The 20,201-nt window shown below is 45.6% G+C and overlaps 2 protein-coding genes across 5 annotated transcripts in view; one reads left to right on the forward strand and one right to left on the reverse strand.

Annotated features, from left to right (window-relative positions):
* The window catches only part of LOC120949028 (signal peptide peptidase-like 3), a 32,098-nt gene extending 12,369 nt beyond the window's left edge, over positions 1–19,729 (reverse strand). Inside the window, exons 1-2 of one of the 4 annotated variants that reach the window (XM_040365971.2) lie at positions 19,620–19,729; positions 16,742–17,392 (exon numbers count right to left, since the gene is read on the reverse strand). The gene's annotated coding sequence lies outside the window, so the exon portion shown is untranslated. Of the gene's footprint in view, positions 1–16,741; positions 17,393–18,522; positions 18,833–19,548 lie in introns of those variants that run through there. The other 3 variants (XM_040365973.2, XM_040365974.2, XM_040365972.2) reach the window with 3 other exon arrangements.
* On the forward strand, positions 12,375–13,768 carry LOC120953089 (fatty acid hydroxylase domain-containing protein 2-like). Its single transcript, XM_049606743.1, has 4 exons — positions 12,375–12,590; positions 12,784–12,959; positions 13,031–13,488; positions 13,567–13,768. The coding sequence occupies exons 1-4, from the start codon at positions 12,524–12,526 to the stop codon at positions 13,724–13,726; spliced, it is 861 nt and encodes a 286-aa protein (XP_049462700.1). The 5' UTR covers positions 12,375–12,523; the 3' UTR covers positions 13,727–13,768.
* Positions 19,730–20,201: the final 472 nt, after the last annotated feature.

Here is a 20,201-nt window from a genome sequence, read left to right on the forward strand (position 1 = left end):
AGCATAACCAGAACGAACGATCAGACAATATCAATTGCATCTAGAACCAGTGCTTCGCACACACGCAGGAGAGGGAAGCAGCAGATAGTGCAACTTTTTGTAAATCGCTTGTAAACCAACCCGTTTGGGTGCGCATAGACCATTATTTAAGTTGGACTTAGAAGAAATTATGTACATTGTTTTTACCTCGTAGGTTGCTCTCGCAAAAAAGCAAATCCCGACCGGTGGAGCCGATCGACTTCTTGATCACTTTGCCGACTTACACTTACAGTATCACATTTACTTTTATTTCTCCACACACACCCGAAAACACGGAGCATGTTTTGTGTTGTCACCTAAACAGAGTTTAGTAATACTTCTGGGAGAAACAGAGAGAAGGAGAGAGAATGAAGGATAGAGAGGGTTGTCTTTATTTATATTGTCATTTGTAAAACAAAACAAAAGCTGACAATAGCAACACAGCACGATATTGAGAGATATACCGAGTGTCTGTAGCGGGTAAAATTAAACCAAAAACTATATACAGAAAACAGCTTTAATAAAGCATAACCAGTTTAAACTGTTACCAAAAAAAAAACAATAGGTTGCAAATGGAGGTCGTGTCTGTTTAACATCCGAAGATATTCGATTTGTGTTTCTATTTGTAAACGAAACAAAACGGGAAGCTTTAATGTCTTTTAAAACAGCTGTTGAAACATGGTGTCAGCAACGTGGACGAGGCATATTCAAACTGGATGCTGGAAAAGAGAATTCGTTTGTATACACAGTTGCTCATCCTAACGAGGCAGTCGGCTAGAGCCATTGAACACTTGCGTACAAAAGCGTCGCGATTTGTTGTAGCTATTTATGTTAAACTGCTGCTTGCGATGCATTTCTCCCACGTTCCAGCAACGGGATGGTGGCGCTGTTTAATTAAACAATGAAAAGCTGAGAAGAAGCTGAAAGAAGCAGCCTCTTGAAACAAAAGCGTGGAAACAACGGGTAAAGTATGCCACCGCGGTGTCTAGGGCGCGTTGCGTTCGTGCCTACCGAATTGTTGGTGCAATCAATGGCGAAAGAGCTGTACAAACAATCTAAAAGAGATGTGCATTCTTCCCTCCCTTCGCCCATTCTCGGGAGAGTACCGCAAGCCCCCCATCCTCCCCGCCCAGGTGCCCATTGTAATGCACACCCGCCGTCCTCCACGGCGGTGTGGTAAGATTCTTAACCCAATATTTGAACGTTCTGCGCGGCCCTTCGCGCGATCGTGATGAAAACATTTGGACATGGATTGCGTTGCGCCCCGCTTTAATTGTCTGCTGCACCAACGTGAGGAAACCAACGGGAATAGGGAAGGCACTCGGAACTACAGATACTGGGGCGGATACTGCTGCTGCTGCTGCTGGTACTGCGCCCATTGCTTAGTAGTATGAAGATACCATGGCGCGATCGCTCTTAGCCAAGGGATGGAGTGCCAGCAGTGTCGGTTGCATGCTCGTAACAAAATCATAAATGGGAGCACCCGGTACCTGCAACATAAAACATGGGGCGGCGAGAAAAAGCATGACACTCACAATGCAATAAAGCCAAACCCGGCAACAGCAACAACAAAAGCAACCAAATAGAAAGGCAAGAACGGCGGGGCTACACGGCAACCCCAGTGGATGAAAAACAGAAGATTAGCCTTAAATGGATCAACCCCAGAGCCCGGAGCCCGGCTTGCGATTGGAGACAAACTGAATTCTCACGATGATGATTTTCCTTCCTTGCCCCTGCCCGTGCGATCATCACGAAACGATCTTGCGTTTCTTTCGCTTCTTTGCAGCAATTTGGGTTCGGTTTGGGTCACGGGGCCACGCAAGGGCGGATTGAATCTGGTGCGCGGGTATAACAGGGTGGTACCGGGAGGAATAAAAACTAGGTGTATATGTTTTTTTTTCGTTGCTTTGCCAGTAAGCTCGTCCCCAAAACAAGATCATACCTTTGAAATGAAAGGGTCTATAGGTAATGGGTCGCGGCTTATTCTCAGGAGGTGTGGAAGATGGATAGAGGAGGAGAGTTTTCTTTCCAGTTTTTTAGGGAGACAAAGCTAAAGCTTTCATAGCACAACTGATAAGATCATACTATCCCTTACTGAAGAGATCGAAAGGATTGACATTGTGATAGCTTTTGTATGATTTATGATATGACTTTTAATGATAATTTAGAAATTGTTTAGATCAGCGTTTCAATGATAATGAAAGACGTGATCATCTAGCCTTTAATCGTATCGACAAATCGTAATAAAGTTATTACTAAATAAACCTTATTGTTATATTTCAATATCATTATCATTATTATTTAATTATCAATAAATTAGTAAATAATTTGACGATAATTCCTTGCAGTTATGTAGTTAATTCTTAGTGTATTCCTGGGGAAAGTACACTTACTTCATTAATTAAGACATCCTTTAAAGTTATCCATAAATCCTGCTTTCTGTTGTATAACTAACTAAACACGAATAACACACCATCGGAAGATACTATTTTAAAACCAAAAAAAGCGCGAGAAAACCAACGCCACTGCACAGCATTTGAACCATACATTAATGCCGTTCGTACATTGGGACTAAAAGATTAACAAAAACCGAACCGTACAATCGTGCCAGAGGGGCTAGTGCAACCCCGTACTGGAAAATCGCTTGCGGGGCTCGTCTGTGCAAACTCATTTATCACCATTAAAGCAAATGTCTAGTGGCGTCACCTTTAAAGGCTGGAGCTTCCGAAAGACCGGGCGGGCCAGTTAGCGCTCCCAATGCTCTCCTTCCCCCCTCGCGCCAATGGTACCCAAGAGAGGTTATAGGTTGTGTGCAGAAGTTAAAAGGTTAGGAAAGATGTTGCTGCCACCAAAACTCACTGGACGTGCGCACCCCGTCAGTTGTGTGTTTGTGTGCCGGCTGGCCGGCTGGCTGGCTCTGGCTGGCTGCCTGTTGCAGCAATTGCGCTCTCGCGTGCGACCCTGTTATAAAAACAAACACAATTGTGGCTTCATTTTCGCCGCCATCGTGCCAGTTTCTTTCTTGCGCGGTCTTTGTCTCTCTATCGCGGACTCTTTTTTTTTTTATTAGCTGGAAATCTATGCCACCTACCACTATTGCTACTACTTTTCCGCCCGCCCGTTCGCGGGCGTAGTTTGAAACAATGGAGTCACATTCATAAATACACGTGTCCTGTCCTGGGCAAGCCCACGGATTGCATTCGTCAGTATCAACAACCGGCGCACCATGGTTGTGCAGCAAATAGCTGGGGCCGCCGACGTCGTCATCCTACACCACAGTCACCCACAATCGGGCGAGAAAAAATGGCCAACACAACCGTGCCCAGCACCAGGAGGAGCAATGAAACAATAGGCCAATGCCGGTTGCTGCCTGCACAAGGGAGCGTAGAAGAGGTAAGGAAATGTTATGAAAGATTTGAAGTGCTTTGCTGCTTTGTTGGCTGGAAACACACAAAGCAATTGGCCAAGGGGGAAGAGGGAGCACAGTGTGTCTTTCTCCTTCCCATTCCCCAAACTTAAGGGTTCACGATCGTGCAATCTTCACAATTCGCTCACAACAACAATCTAGAGCGAGAGAGAGAGAGAGGGGCACACTTACAATGCAAACGTACGAAATGAAAGAAGCACTAAAACACAGCCGCCTTGCGGATGCCCGCGGATGAGGAAATAGTAATTCCCCACCGCTCATCGATCATCGGGCGAGAAGGAAAAGCGAGAAATGGCGACCCGACAGAGTATGACATAGTTTTTTGCTTAGTTTTCATGTTGTTTTCCCCCCTTGCTTTCCGCTCACCACCTTCGCAGCAACTTCCGCCTCTAGCTTCCACCGAGGTGAAGGAAAAAGTTCCACCGGGCAGTGTTCGATGATGGAGGGGTGTATGGGGGAGCGAAGGAAAATTGCTCGCCAACGTGGAATGAGGAAAATGGAACGGTAGAGCGAAAACTCGCTCCACAGACGTTGGGGACTTGGAGCGGATGGAGTGTGGCAGTGGAAATTGTCTGCGATTGCATTCGTTTCTATTGCTTCACATACCGACGACTCAGCGCCTGTGTACGGCGGGACTGGGGGAAAAGATTAGAGTAGACATTATTAGCACACGCCTTTTGCAGCAATACGCCGTCGATGTTGAGGCCGTTCCTGTACGGGGAGCGGAGTAAATGGTATAATAAATATTGATTGATTTTCTACCCTTCCTCGTGGGCGGCGATAATTTACGGTAAGGAATAAGTTGTACAAACTAGTGATGGATAAAGTTGGCATAAATCCGGAGTCGACTCCGATCCGACTCCGATAAATTCGGAATCGACTGCGGAAGGTAGGTCCACCCTGCATCATCCAGATCCGTCCGGAGTCGTTCGGAGTCGTTCTGAGAGGTTCGGAGTCGGAGTCGTTCGGAGTCGTTCGGAGTCGTTCGGAGTCGTTCGGAGTCGGAGTCGTTCGGAGTCGTTCGGATTCGTTCGGAGTCGATCGGAGTCGGAGTAGTCCGGAGTCGGAGTCGTTCGGACGACTCTGGACGACTCCGAACGACTCCGCACTACACTCCGAACAACTCCGGACGACTCCGGACGACTCCGATTCCGAACGACTCCGGACGACTCCGACCGACTCCGAACGACTCCGGACGACTCTAAACGACTTCGGACGACTCCAAACGACTCCGAACGTCTCCGGACGACTTCGAAAGACTCCGAACGACTCCGGAAGGCTCTAGACGACTCCGGGCGACTCTGACTTCGGGCGGATCTAGTGGTTTCATTTTGCCGGAGTCAGAATCGGACTAACAATAGTTGGAGTCGGATCGGAGTCGTGGGTGCGTTCCAGAGATCACATCACTAGTACACACCATCGGAAAACTTGCCATTCCATTGCTAGGAAAGAGCTTTTCCCCCTTCTGCAAGGGTTGTTTAAATGACGCGTAAATAGACCGACAAATGCCAGCGAGGGATTAAGTCTACACTTCACGGTAAGCAAATCAGTAGAAAAATTGAAATTGAAATACAAACAATTAGTTGCATTACAGTTGTTGCGTTTTTTCTTCTCTCCTCTGCGTGTTTGTTATGCACTCACAGGCTCACAAATTATGTCACACTTCTTGTTATGCTGGGCGGGAAGGAGGCCTGTCTGGCGGGTGCGCTAACTTTTACGCTTCGCCAAGCGCGGTTCTACGGTTTCCGTACGATTGTGCGATTGTTTTAAGCGCATTGTTTGTGCGTTGTCCCCCGTGCGCAGTGTGACAAACCAACCCGCCCGGCAGGTGGAACAATAATTGTTACAGCGAGGCGAAGAAACCGAGTAGAAAATTTAATTTCACACTTGTGAGCATCAATTATAGCAGGAGGTTTAGAATTGCAAGGTTTATTGACTTTAACACACGATGACGGTGGAAGCATCTCAACCCAGCGCCTATTATCTTTGCCTGATTTGCGTTGTTGCTATTGTGATTCTTGATTGATCGCGAAATTGCAAGATGATTTTCAAAATTCAAAATGATTGTTGTTTAAACTCATACCCATACGGATAATCGGGGATGTATATATTCCTTCCGTGTACTTGCTTGAGCGGCGGAGGGAACACAATTAACGCGTCCACAATTAACCAATTTTTAACGAACAACAATCCCAAAAACTCAATCACCTTTTTGAGTGCGCTCGTCGCTGCTGTGTCTGTTAATTGTGGATTCCTCCTTTTGGGTAAACGGGCAAGCCGCTATTACCCGTACCGCTGCTCGTTCGGTTCGTTCGGTTTGGTTTTGAACGCGAGCCGCCGCCAGACAGCCAGTTTATGCTGGTGGTGGTACACTTCCTGATGGTAGCCTGATGCAACGTAATACACGCTACCAGTATGATGCACCACCGCACACACACACGCGCGCGTTAAATGGCGTCCCAAAAAAGGGGGCCAAACTAATGTTTCCTGGTGAGAGGGGCTTGCTTCCTGTCGATTGCTCGCTTATGTCATCAACACGCCGCCATGGAACGGTTGGTAGTGGTAGAAATGGTTTCTGTTTTTGGTAGCAGCTTTTTAAAACCATTTCTCCAAATTTACCATGCATCTCCATGCACCTTAAACTGCAAAATACTTTCGCAGCGAAACATTCAATGTTTCTGGCTGTGGGGGAACAGGATTTTATCTCGCTTGTTACTGTTCTTTATGTTTTATCCAGAAAAAAAAACCCTTCAAAAGCGTGAGATTCAAAACGACCTGGCGCAACCTTCAACAGGCAGCTGAAAACGTCCGGACACACACACCGGCTATTCAATTTGTTTAATGTGAAATTTAGATCCATATTCAGATTTCCGTGGCGATGGCGGTCGGTAGCGCTTCCTGATGATTAAATTAGCCATTTCTATTCGCGTCACTTCCCACTTCCCAAACACAGCCACCAACAAAAGCCACCGCCATCATGTCCAAGCTGGTGGGAAGCTTTATTCAATCAAGCAGCGCTTTAGCAGAGGTTATGTTACGATGACCTAGAATGAATGGAAACAGTACGAGATCGCTGGTTTGTTCTAAACTATTATTTTCAATTTGTCAAACAACTTGTTTTGCCTCGAAATAAGAAACAAAAAATTAAATTCGCCATTATTCTAATGTACCACCAGCATGTGAACATCGCACTATGTGGCCAGCTGCCCGTCAGATACAACCAGAAGCATCCCCCGATCAACCCCGATGGTGGATGTGAAAGAGCTTTAACGCTGGCAAATGCCTGAAGAGCACCGGGCAAATGCTCATGTGAACTTTTTCATTTTCCCCACCGTTGTGCTGACCGCTCTACAATTACTTAATCCCCCCTCCTGCCGTCATACCCACATCCTCCGATTTTTTTTCTCCCCCCGCGTCCGTGGCCACCGCTAACCAGTTCGAAATGAAAACGGAACCGGGTTTTTTACTGCCCGACCGGGTTCGAGAGTGCGAGTATGGCCGCGTGCACTCGGTACGCCGGCAGCATACGCAGCATAGCAGTGCCCGGACGACGACGGCGACGAACATGACTACTTTCTCTTTCAACTGCGCTCTCACCACTTTGTGTGGTCAGTTTGCGCAGAAATGGTGTTTTACTGGCACTGGCTGGGTTTACTTTCTGGGGCGAAAGCACTACCGAGCGTTGATGATCGTGTTTGTTTCGCATTTGACCCCGCGCGCGCAAGCTCTGTGCGTCTGTGGTAACAATAACATATGCAAAGTGATCTGATTTAAGCGTCATTAAGTGTATTGTCCGAACAAAAAAAAAAGAAACACTGTACAGCGAGGGGTTTCACTGTGGTTCGTTCCACATAAAGCATAACCGCTGGATAAAATCGTCCGACGGCGAATGTGTCATATTGTGAGCTTATTGAATCAAAGTTTTGAAATACAATTATGTTAATTGCATGGACTTAAAGGTGCCTAAAACTTACACGTTTTACGGACTATTTATACATGGACTATTTAGCAGTTTTCATTCAGTTTTAGAGACCGATTATTAAAATAATAGTTGTTTATTTTAATTTTCTGAAGCATATGAAAATACTTTTTTTTGAACTTAAAAAAACATGAAAGAATTAAAAAACGGACCGAAAATATAGGCAATGTCTCCAAAATCCAAGTAAAATTAATGATTTTCTGAGCAAAGGCAGCAACTTGTTTTTTTAAGTTCCTTTAAAACAATTTTCCATGTGTTTTTTTTTTAATTTTTACGTTATGAACATTCTATGCTAGCCAATACTGTCTTAAAGAATTGGAATAAATCAAAATGTTCCTATACAAACAATTTGCTTCATTTCCGCGAATTCAACATGCGACTCGTACTGTGAAATGATCTTCACATACTATTGCAAACTGACTCTGCACCAACAAACTTAATTATTTAATTTTTCATCACACGTTCATCACAATGCATTCAAAGCCCTAATTGGCAAATCCTAAACCAAGACATTTGTATTTTCGCACCAAACCATCACGCGCATACAGATCAGCAGCCAGCAACCAGAGCAGGTCTTACAACACCCATAACACAACGCACAGTAACGTATTACTCAACAAGGATCTTAAATTCCTTCAAACTTTGCATTCATCTGAGCGTGCGAGTACGAGTACGAGTTCCACCACACTTCGCTCGCATTCAACGCACAGAAAAACGTTTGCGCGGGAACCGGGAGGAAAAAACGTGATATGGTTTCCCCGTTCGCGGCGACGCTACCGATTACGTCGTCGTGCATGAGCTGCGGCGATGCCCTTCTCCTTGGAGGTGTGTTACTGGTGATCGAATTTCACCACCATCGCAGGATCACCGGCAAGGCGAGATAGAGTGAGAGAGAGAGAGCGGACTGAGGGCCCGGAGTGAATTTCCGTACACCTACTCCGCACGGCCAACGACACAGCGAAGTCGGCAGGCGAAGCGGGAAAGGACCACCACCACCACCATCACACCCGGCGAATGAAGGCGGTGCAAGAAGACGAAGAAGACAAAATGTAGCCGATCCGCCAAACACACTCCACAGCACCCCCTTTGCCGCCCTTTTGTCGCTGGTAGCAATTTGACTCCGACGTTACAACAAAAAAAAGAAGCTTTCCAATCCGTTGATGGGATTGTGTTTTGCCTTTTTGCAGTGGAGAGACACATTCGTGGCAGAAAAGAGCAATAGAAGGACGTGTGTTTACGTGCTGCCGGTTGGTTGGTTGGTGCTGGCAGACGGAAATGATGGTCTAAATATTTGGAGCATAGGTTGCATAATGGTACGCTACAGCTGGTCATGGAAGTTGGGGCTGGCCGCACAAAAGCCCTGCGAAGCCGTGGCGCACTTTGATGGCTTGGAATTCAAGTATGGTAGAAATTGTGATTAATATTGCAATAGTAAAATAGTGTCTCATAGGCTGTTGTACATCGTCTAATTTCCTTAAAAGTGTTCTTAACAAATAAATAGTTTACATTGAAAAACAATTTTCAGCACTGGCTTGTTCCCAACACTTTTCATCGTACAACATCTTCTCTATGTCACTCCTGCATTAGTGACATTTCCCTCAGCTTACACTACCTAAATGGCTTCCCTGCAATTGATTGCAATACCCTTGCGACCACTACTACCATCGCGAAAGAGGAAAGCCATGGCACAGACCAAACTTATGGCCACTAGAAACTAGAAAAAATCCACCACCTTCGTCGATTCCCACTGTTTCAACATCCAAATGCGTGCAACAACCCGCTGGCTGGCCTCGCTTGTTCCTCCCCCTTTCTAGGTCCCGGGTTTCAGCAAGGGACTGGAAAAGCCACCGGACTCACACTGGCCAGCAATTTGACAGTGATTGATTGTGGAACGACAGAGAGCAGATTTGGCAGATTCGTTTCGGCGACAAACTGGCCACACTCAAAACGCGACCGAACGAACACGTTTTGGGCTGAAAATGCAAATCGAAACTACATTACTACACACAAGTGTGAGTGTGTCGTTGTTTTTTTCCCTTTTTGGGGTGTAAGTTACACTGGTTCACTTTCGCTGGTCGTTGTTTTTGGAGGGGGTGGGTGGGTTTTGTTTGTTTTTGACGAACAATTAATGCTGCAGGGAAGCAAAACGAACACACAACAGCTCCACCGAGGTATGGGAAATTAAAGCCAACCTCTCCCGCTAATGGTCCTGTCTGGCTGCCTGCCTGCCTGCCTGGAATGAAATGTGAAACCAAAAGGGGTAGAGAAAAGGGGAAGGCAACAAAAAAACCCGGCGTTTGGAGACGGAAGGCATCGGGGGTCATGACATGTGGCCGTCGTTTGATGGCCTGATTGATATAATGCTAGCGCGCTGTATGATGGCTAACCCACGCCTTGGGGAATGTTTACAATTACCATCATTAACAATAATTCTTCCACCGTTTTTGTGCTGAACTCGCGGTGGAATTTGTTTTTTGTTCCATCACGATCGATTTTTCCCGTTCCGTTTCGACGGACGAAAGGGGAATCAATTTATGACACCGAACACCTCACGAAGCCAAGGAACAAATTGATAGTAAGTTTCATCGCCAGCGATCAAATGATAGGGAAAGTAAACTCTACCAAAGAACGTAAAGCTTAATGCGGGTTTTTTTAGTATCGATTGGATCTAGAAATAAACGGTTGATTAGAACAGCAATTAACGTTCGTGGTAAATAATTTTCAAAAATAATAGACACAACAAATTCTTTTATTTTACGTTACTATATGTTTCCACTTAACCTTCAAACCTTACTCGTTAAGTGCCTTTAGGCGAAATAATGCTTTGAAGAAAATCTTTCCCCTACCATCACTAAAGGATGGTGAATTGATCCGGAATCGGCTCCGGAATCGGAATCCGTTCCGGAATCGACTCCGGAATCAGAATCGGTTCCGGCTTCTAAATCGGCTCTAGAATCGGAATTGGCTCCTAAATTAGAATCGGCTTCCAAATGGAGTCAGTTTCGGCATCGCCAGGCGTTTGGGTCCAATCATACTACGTATTGATAACCACAAAAAATCAAAGTTTACTTGTAAAACATTCATTCTTCTTCTTCTTCTTCTTCTTCTTCTTCTTTAAATCTTTAAATTCGAAACTTCTTCTTTAAATTCAAGAACTAATTCCCATTCCGGAGCTAATTCTAATTCTGAAGTCAAGCCTGATTCCGTTATCGGGGCAAATTGCTTCTGATCGCGGAATCGATTCCAGAGCCGACTCGGGAATCGGCCCCGGAGTCAACTCCAGCATCGGCTCCGGAATAGGCTCCGGAATCAGCTCTAGAATTGGCTCCGGAATGGGCTCCGGAATCGACTCCAGAATCGGAATCGACTCCGGAATTGATTCCGAGCACGGAACCGGAATCGGGTAAGTCCGATTCCGAGCTCCCAGCACTAGTTAACATGGGACAAATCTTTCGTGGATTCGCAAACGGCAAATGAAAAGTTTCAATGGCAAATCTTACATGTAATGCACTTGGACTTTTTTCGGTTGGCTATAGAAAAAAGCTAAGCTTCTTTTCATGAACATCCTTTGAAAAGTCATTATTTAAGCTCACTTGCAAAAATAAATCTACCACCTTGCTAACTTCCTGCCGTGAGTTATCTATAATTTTCATCATATCGGACGAAAAAACATGCGTGGAGGCATGTTTTAAGGTCTACCTTGGATTTTTATCAATTCTTCCTAGGTATTCACATCAAAATAGTTGAAGTAGAGCGTTTGCATCATGTTTGTCCAGAAATTTTCGTTGGGACACAGCTAGGGGATGTTGGACCAGTTCGCGGACTAGGGTGTCATATCAAAATTCCCGAAATACGCCTAAAAAGGCCCCATTGAGTTTTGATGTCATTGCTTGCCGCTGCGAAGCCAGTGGACGCAATTTCTGCTTCCTGATATGTTTGTTAATGTTCCCCAGGAACTAATTCACTGTTTGGCCGGTTGCATTAACCTCCCGGCTAAGCTAACGCAGCAATGTAGCCACATATCCCTCGGTCTTCATTTTCAGCTTCCTTTGGAACCTCTCAAGTCGCTCAGGGTCGTTGGCCATTCGGAATAGGGCTTTCTTTCGATGCTCTGACTGTTGTCTAATAGTGCCAAGATGATGTAGATACCGGAACAGGCTTATACGACGTCCACAACCTGGCACACGGTGTCTGTTTTAGACGCTACAGGGTGCCGTTCTTTATTCACGCACACTTCTAAACGAAGTAGCTTCACTTTTTTGGAAACCACGGTTAGAGTTCGACTGATAGAGGTGTCAAATTTACTGTCTCATGGGATACTGTACAAAAATTTCATAAGATTGATTATAAAATGTTGCCTAGCCTTAAAGATATGTAAAAAAAATAAACAATTCAGCTAATATTTGCCATCTAAACAATTAAGATCTAATACAAAAATTTAACCATCTGAACGCCGTCTAAACGAAAGTTCTATATTCCGGGATAGCTTGAGCTGAACTGATTGCGGGCATAACACAATCCACAATAGAATAACATCACAACTTTCATCTAACTTGACCTACATATACTACCAACAAAAATGGCTTGGTTTATTTATACGAATTTTTGCCACTCGTCTAAACCACTGTGTTCGTTGTCGCTAATCAGAATTTCATCACAAGCGCACGCGTCGCTTTAAAAACCTCAACGCTCAATTCCGTTTCCATGTTTTCCTTCGGCATTTACGAACCAATCTAATTCCATTGCCACCTCAATGCCCCTTTCACCTGATACCGTCGTATCGTCACTTCCTTCCACTCACTCGGTGCACACGCGTTGTAGGGGGGCAAAGGTTTCTTATCTTATCATGGTCAAGCCAGTGCGGGCACCACACAAGGATTAACGCGAGTTCGATTGTAACAGCAAAGAAAAATGTGGAAAAAAGTGCGCACTCCAAACAACGACAAACATTTAAGCGTCCATCACTTAATCGACGACGTGCGGGACGTACGGTTGTGGACGTCTGTACACATTCGAAAAGTTAGTAAACATTCAGTGAAGGTGTGCTCGACATTCTCTCTCTCTGTTTTGCTGCTGCTTGCAGTCGGCCGGCATTGAAAATGGAGTTGAACGTTACTAACCCTGGCTATCTACAGCAACGGTGGGATGCATTCCTGGATGTGGTCGGTAAGGAAGAGTTTGCAGCATCTTCGTGCAAATCCGTTCTGCTACACGATGTGACAGACCGATAGTGATCGATTTGTTTGCAAGTGACTGATTGTCGCTGTTTCCCCACCGTGCACTAATCAACGAACTTCCTGCTCTTTTGTCTCGCATCTAACACACCAATCAATTGAATGATGCAAATTAACGACCCCAGGCGATGATCCGGAACGGTTGTACGTGTGGGGCCTGTCCTTCTACATACACACCCTTTACTGGGTACTCGGATCGTTCTTCGTTTTTATGGACGTGTTCCAGTGGCCGCCGGCGCTCAGGAAGTTCAAAAACCAACCCGGACTCAACGAACCACTCAGGTGGTCCGACCTGCGAAAGGTATGCGGCGTAAAACCACGGGGAGAAAGTGCTACACACACATACACACTAACACTAATCAATTCTTCCAGATCGTTCGCACCGTACTGATCAACCAGCTGTTGATCAGCGTTCCGATAACGTTCTTCGGGTTCCGGGCCCTGCTGGCCAGCGGTGTCGCAGTCAACGTGCGTACCCTCCCGTCACTGTACGAGGTGGTGCGGGATCTGCTCGTCAGTGCCGCCGGCTGGGAGCTCGGGTTCTACTACAGCCACCGGCTGCTTCACTCGAAGCATCTGTACAAGCTGATCCACAAGCAGCACCACGAGTTTACTGCACCGGTGGCCTGGGCCGCCATCTACGCGCATCCGATCGAGCACATCTTCAGCAATCTGCTGCCACCGCTGATCGGCATTCAGCTGATGCGCAGCCACGTGCTGACGTCGGCGCTCTGGCTAACGTTTGTCATCCAGGACACGATCACCGGACATTCGGGGTACCACGTGCCGTTTCTGAGCAGCAACGAAGCGCACGACTACCACCACATGAAGTAAGTGCTGGCTGCATAGAAAAGAGGGTATTATCGAATCATACGATCGTACATAACTTTGCCGCCTTTCTTCGACAGATTCAACCAATGCTACGGTGTGTTCGGTTGGCTCGACTGGCTACACGGTTCCGATGCGCAGTTCCGGGCATCGCGATACTACAAGCGGCACCAGATGCTGCTCGGCACCAAATCGGCCCGGGAGCTGATTCCGGATGACAAGAAACAGCACAAAAAGTAAAGTTTGTAGAACATTTTGTATAATAAAACGAGGAGACTGTATGATTCCTATGGTGTTTGCTACATCGTTCGTTTAATTTTCTTAGAGTGGTCTTTGCTGACGGTTGGTATTAGGACTTGGAAGTTAAGTGTTCCTTATAGACTTTTTACGAACACTTAACTTGATGTTGGTTGGAGTTAAAACCTTATCTATGGCCTTCTATATCCTAAGTCGAAATGCTTGGACTTCGCATTAGTATTCCTCTGTAGTATTCCCATAAATCAGGCTTGATCGTTAGTACTTCTTTACAATTTTGATGCTTCGATCTGCTATTGGAATTGTATTTGGAAATTGTCTTTGTATTAATCCTATCATGGTTTTCAAAGAAATTTACCTTTAAATAGTTTCTTGAATTGGTTTTAGTACATTAAATTAAATGAAAATCTTGTAAAACACACTACTGCACATGCAACGGTGCATCCTTATCCTACCAGAAACAGTGTGTCATTGCCATAATCATTTCGTTGTCTTATCGTTGCCCGGTCGATAAGAATCAATCCACTTACAGCACAAATTCTGCTGTTTCATCGTCTTCGAAGGGCTTTAAAAATCACCCCCCAAACGGCAGTAACATAACATTCAAAACAAATACCATACCACCACAATCCACTTAAATAACACTTGATTCAACGTTAACCGTAGAATTCAATAAGCAATCGGTTACGAGTCGAGTCTGAGCCTAGTAATGGAAATACAATATTTACAAAACCACGCGCTGCCCTTTTCCATGCAAAGTAGGAAAGTGGGAAATGAAGAAAAATCCAAAAACCTCCAGTTGCACTCAGCAAACCGTATTGCCACCGCACGAGCAACCACAACATTCAGCAAACTGCACGCACGAAACGGTTGGCCCGATGCAACGCAGCATAACCGTGCAATCGATAGGGTTGATCTGATTACCATACACCCGCATGGTTCCGCTTACAAAGCGCCACCGGAATGAAGATGTAAATAAAGGAAAGCAACTGATTGCGAAGCAAATCTCCGTTCCACGATCGACGTCACGCCAAATTTGTTCCATAAATTCACGCAACGAACTACATTGAACCGGGAAGTGTTTTCGAGTTGTTCTCTTTTTTCCCCTCCGATTCTTCTCCGAGCCCTAAGGAGAGTGGCGATTGGGCCCGGGCGATACCATTTTCCATGCGGCCGGCCACTTCAGCCGATGAAGAATGCCGCCTCGAATGAGTGTATGCAAATGGTTCGCCAACATCCGGTCCCCCCCGGCCCTTTTTTCTTCGTGCGAGTGCGTGGTCGTACGTAATTCCAGCTTTAATGCACATACACACTCATTATCGGTTATGTAGCCGGCACGGGACGGGAGAGGCAAGCGAGCGAAAGAAAGGTCGATCCTCGCTCGATCCTCGTCAAGGTGTATGTGTACTTTTCTTTTCCATCAGAAATTGATCCACATTTTAGTACACAGCCATTTCACCACGAGCGTACGTAGTACGTGCCAGGATGGCCGTGTATGCTTGGCCGTGCGATGGCAACTTTCCAAATCCGACCCGACCGCGCCGCGTATCGTTAAACGTTTTAGCTTCAAAACGTAGGGACGACGCAAGAGTAGCTTCATTGCAGAAAAGTGAATTTGCAATGCAAACAAGTCGCAGGAACGAGATGCAAACATGCACGCTGGAGGGAAAATGCAACGCTACCTTCTCGCCCAATCTCTACTCAGGTATCTAGTGCCGGTGGTGCAAAGTGTGCGGCGAAGGCAAATGAGCGTGGCGGGCACATTGGGACAGGGTACACTATTTCCCTGCTGTTAACTTTCGATCACATTTCCCATCAATTCACACCTACTTTAAGGGAACTTGTCAAGCTACAGTGGACAGGGCGCTTTACGAAAGCGCTGGCGAATCTTTGACTGGGCGTAACGTAATGGCCCTAGGACTGTTGAATCGATCCAAGCGATGGCCATATTTACATGCCGTTTTTTTCGCCTCCAACGACCAGTTTGATGATGCGGGCAGCTAAATTGCATTCAATTTTGCTCAATGATTGAAATTTAGCACTTGCACTGCAAAAACGTGTGCGCAAAGTGGTTAAATGGTCGCGTGAAATTTGATTGGATTGGGTGGTGTTAGGCACAGGGGCTTAGATTGATAGAGCATGCGTTTTGCCTGCACAGGCGTCAATAGACGCATTATGATGATAATTATTCTGCGAGCATGATTAAGTTGTATTAAATTATCATTTCAAGCGCAGGAAAGCTCCTGTGGAGATGATTAGTTTTTCCCTAATAGGTGAAAAGTGAGGTCATTGTACATGTCTCGAAAGGGTTTCAGGCAAAGGCTTTCAGAGCTCAATTAAAGCGGCTTCATATTCCGCATGAACCTGGCAAGAGGTTTAAAAGACTTTCTTGTGCTTTCATATTCCATGCATGAATATGAACATAAATTGAAGATCATATAATTGTATTCACTTGAACCTATGTTACGTACCAAGTACCGCAATTTTAACAATACAGAATTAAAATATAGTGCAAATGGTGTGCGAATTTTACTTTTGGTTATAAACTATTTTGTTTTTAAGGTCGTTTTTATGCCGTTTTTTAGCGTTACCGTTCTATTCTGTACTATTAGCGATAGTTCGACCGATTGAAGGAATACTTGGTTTAAAATTTAATTGGAATTTGGAATTTTCATTTTTTTATATTCATTCAAAAATTGGTAAATTGGATTCACAAACTAAACAGCAGCACTAAACACAATACTATAATAGTTTTCGGTACCAAGTTTAATCGAGTGTTTATGTCAGTGTTATTTGAAAGATCTTTTAAATTGTTAAGTTAACATATAAGACCTTAACAGTAGCACGCAAGAGCATAATGTTAGTTTGTTGCACCATCGAAATGACCTTGGAAAATTAGCAAAAGGAGAAAATAAACATCCTTCCAAATTTCGTCCCAAATACATCCTAAGCGAACCAAACTGATTCGAACTAAATTTAGCATAAATATTGAACGCTTACCATCCAAACCGCTAAACTGGTTCCAGCCCGATCCACTTGCGCCTGTGCTGTCCGGTGAATGTCGTCCACTTCGGATCGCCGCCGTTGTCGTCGTCGAGGTCAAGCACAAGATTCAACTCGTACAATCATTTGATCATCGGCGAGCGTAGCTGCAGCAACCCCACCAACAACGTCCGACAAGATCCTCGGGACCCGATGGATTATCGGCACCCACACAGCCACGCGCAAACGATGCGGATAAAGCTATGTATTTTAAGCTTTATTTCAATTTTTGCATCCAGCACCAACAGCGGGGAACCGGGGGAGAAGGATGTTCCAGTGTTCCAACAAGCGTAGCTGGGCCCACTACAACCGATTCTGCAACGTGAATTGGGAACAGACTGGCGGGACGGCTTCACTTTCCACCCCCGCCGCTTCGATCAGGAAGACTGGTGCTGGTGATTTTGGTTTGGCGCAAAAGGTCAAACACAACGCAGCGCTACTACGCTCAGCTCAAAACAAACGCACACACCGAACACAGCTTACTTCTATTGGGCAATCGCGCACGCTTTCTCACGCTCACGCACACACTCGCTCACGCACGACACAACACGACACAGGGAGAGGGCGGATGAATGAACGCCGTCTGCTGTCAATAGCGCGCTGACACAGCTGATTGGGTAATAATTGAAGCAAAATTAAATTTCTTCTACCATTAGAAACCTTTCCCCGTTCTTCCCACATTCGCTTCCTTCGGGAAGGGTTTTGTGACGAACGTTTTGTAGTTATTAATGGACGCTTTTGGGACAAGCGAAGGAATCCCTCCAATGTGTACCGTATGTTTGTTTATTCATAATGCAGATGGCGATGAATGAACGGTGGAAACGTTCATTTTCGTGCTGGGCAAACTGGGATGGGAAAAGGGGGTTAGAAAAACGCGGCGAGAGCAGAGGAAGGTTTACCGACAGCAAACAGTAAACAAACAATGGTGTCACATTTATGGAGAATGATTTCCCTCTAGCCAGTTGAAAAGAGAACACAACCCCATGATGTTTGACGTCCCTTCCCCTGTCGGTATGTGAAAAAAGAAAAGCCAAATCTGTTCAGGTGACAACCGTGCTGTTGCACCGCTGTCGACAGTCTTCGTTCCCCACAGAACTCCTCCTGCTTTCTATTTTCGGGGAGGAATCGTACAAGGTGTGAAAATGCTGTACATCGAAGCAGCCCGGTTACCGCTGTAACCCAGTTACCATGCCAGTTCACTGTCGCTGTACTGTAGCGACGCGTACAGCCCTTGTCCCTCGGTACAGCCGCGTGAGGCGATGGATTACGTTCGCTTCTCGTGCGCCCTGCTCACTTACGCCCAGGTGAGCCAGCACAGCACAACACGGCATCGAGCCGTGCCTTTCACTTGTCTGCTGCACTAACTGAGCGGTGCTCACTGCTGTTCACTCTTTTCCACTCATCTGGCTGTGTTTGTTTTCCCTTTGGAAGGCATCACAATTTTCCCCATGCAGCTTCAGGCCGACCAGAATCACTACCCACGCGCGAACGAAAGAGCAGGAACACTTTTTTGTTTACACTGTGTACAGAGCAGCACTGCACAAGGACATCGGTTGAATGGGGTTATTACTTCTTCTCGGGAGCACATACACCGTCCCGGTCGGTCACAAACGTTTCTTGAAACTGTATGCAAGTTGAACTGAAGCCCACGCAATTTTCCATCGTTTTTTTCACATTTCTTTTTTTTTGCATTTACGAAAATATTAATCGCACGCGTACGTAAACGAAAAATAAACTACCGGAAACTGAATTTTACAGGGCAGGGGTTTTCTTCACGCTTCTTGTTCCGCTCCGCGGCTCGAAAGGAAAACCGCACAACTCGCTGGCCACTGGCATGGACGGACTGGGCGACACAACACAACGGCAGCCACACAACGACTACCATCACCATCACCACCACCACCGACGAGAAGTTGGTTGTACGGTGAGCGTTGCGGGTGCTTCCCCCTTACACGTTCCGTTTCTGGGCCAGAGAGCATAGCTTTCATTCAGGGTCCACCACTACTTGCCACACGGCGCATTCGCTTTTCGCCCCTCTACCAACCCCTCCCCTATCAACCATTCGCCTACTGACAATGGTTGTGCTTTTTTCGAGACCTCTCCTATACACATCTACACAGCAAATACTCACACACACAACATACACAACTAGACGTGCAACGCACACTTCTATGCGCAAGCATACACACGCACACACATATACACGCATTTACAGGGGGTATCTTTTCCACCCCACCAGCAGGCTGAGGTGTGAAAACTCTACCCTCGAGATGCACGAGCTGCATTTTAGAGCAAATGTTACTCTGCACTCCACGGCATCGGGGATTGTTTTTACAAACTCAATGTGCCCTTTTCCCATAAGTGCATTACTTCAGTGTAGCGATGGAGAAGAATGCATGCTTCCACCAAAATGTGTGGAGAACGGTCCCGTTTCTCTTCTCCTTTGCTGTTTTCATTTTTTCCCCCACAGCTGTCAATTACTGTATTCGCTCGATGTTTGGTATCCAACAACGCGTTTAGGTTGATGATTTGTGTTAGTTTTACTGCTCGGAAGTACATTCAGCTTCAGTTGTTCAAGTTCTCATTGCTCCAGTACCGTTGCCCTCTGGCATTCTGTTCAGTTTGTCACTTTTCCCAAGATCCAGCACCAACAGCTCCTGGCACAAACCTGCCCTTGGTGTGGATAACAACAGAAAAAAACCTGCCACCATAGCTGTATGATGCCTTTTCCTTTCCGGCGTTTATTCCGTCCGTTCAACACTTACTCCGTCACAACACAACAACCGAAAATGGGTAACAATTGTGTAAAGCAAACCAATCGAAGAACTTGACCCACCGTAATTCATCCGCAACAGCGTGCGTTCGGAACGATATTCCTAGGCTAATTCTTCACAACCGAACGCAAAGCCTGCGAGTGTTTGTTTATGGTTCGTCTGACATTTGGTGAAGTGGCCTCTCCACCAGCGCAGCTTTTGTCACCCGAGAACTGTGCCGAGAACGTTGTTCACGATCTGTTTTTGCTTGATCTACCTTCTGTTTTGCTTCAAATTTCCATTTTTCTTCATTTTACATTTCACTTAAAATATTCCACGCAAATGTTCGACGCAGGTAAAAAACATTTTGTTTTTATTAGGAAAAGCACAGCGAGAAAACGCTTTATGAGAAATCTGACAGTTTGCAGGGTTCGCTCTGCCGTACGCTTGCAGTGCTGCTCAATCGGTTGCTCTTTCTATTGCTGAGTGTTGATAATGGTTTGCTCTAGAGAAATTTGAAATTGTTTATGATTTACACTATGTTTATTGTGTTTCATTGCAATTTTTTTTTAAATTTCAACAATATTTAATAAATGATGGTGCGTGAAAATATTTAAAATCTATTTTATAATCATCCTGTCATGCTTTCCATGTCGTGTCGCTTA

The sequence above is a fragment of the Anopheles coluzzii genome, chromosome 2, assembly GCF_943734685.1.
Source record: "Anopheles coluzzii chromosome 2, AcolN3, whole genome shotgun sequence".
NCBI classification, from domain to species: domain Eukaryota; kingdom Metazoa; phylum Arthropoda; class Insecta; order Diptera; family Culicidae; genus Anopheles; species Anopheles coluzzii.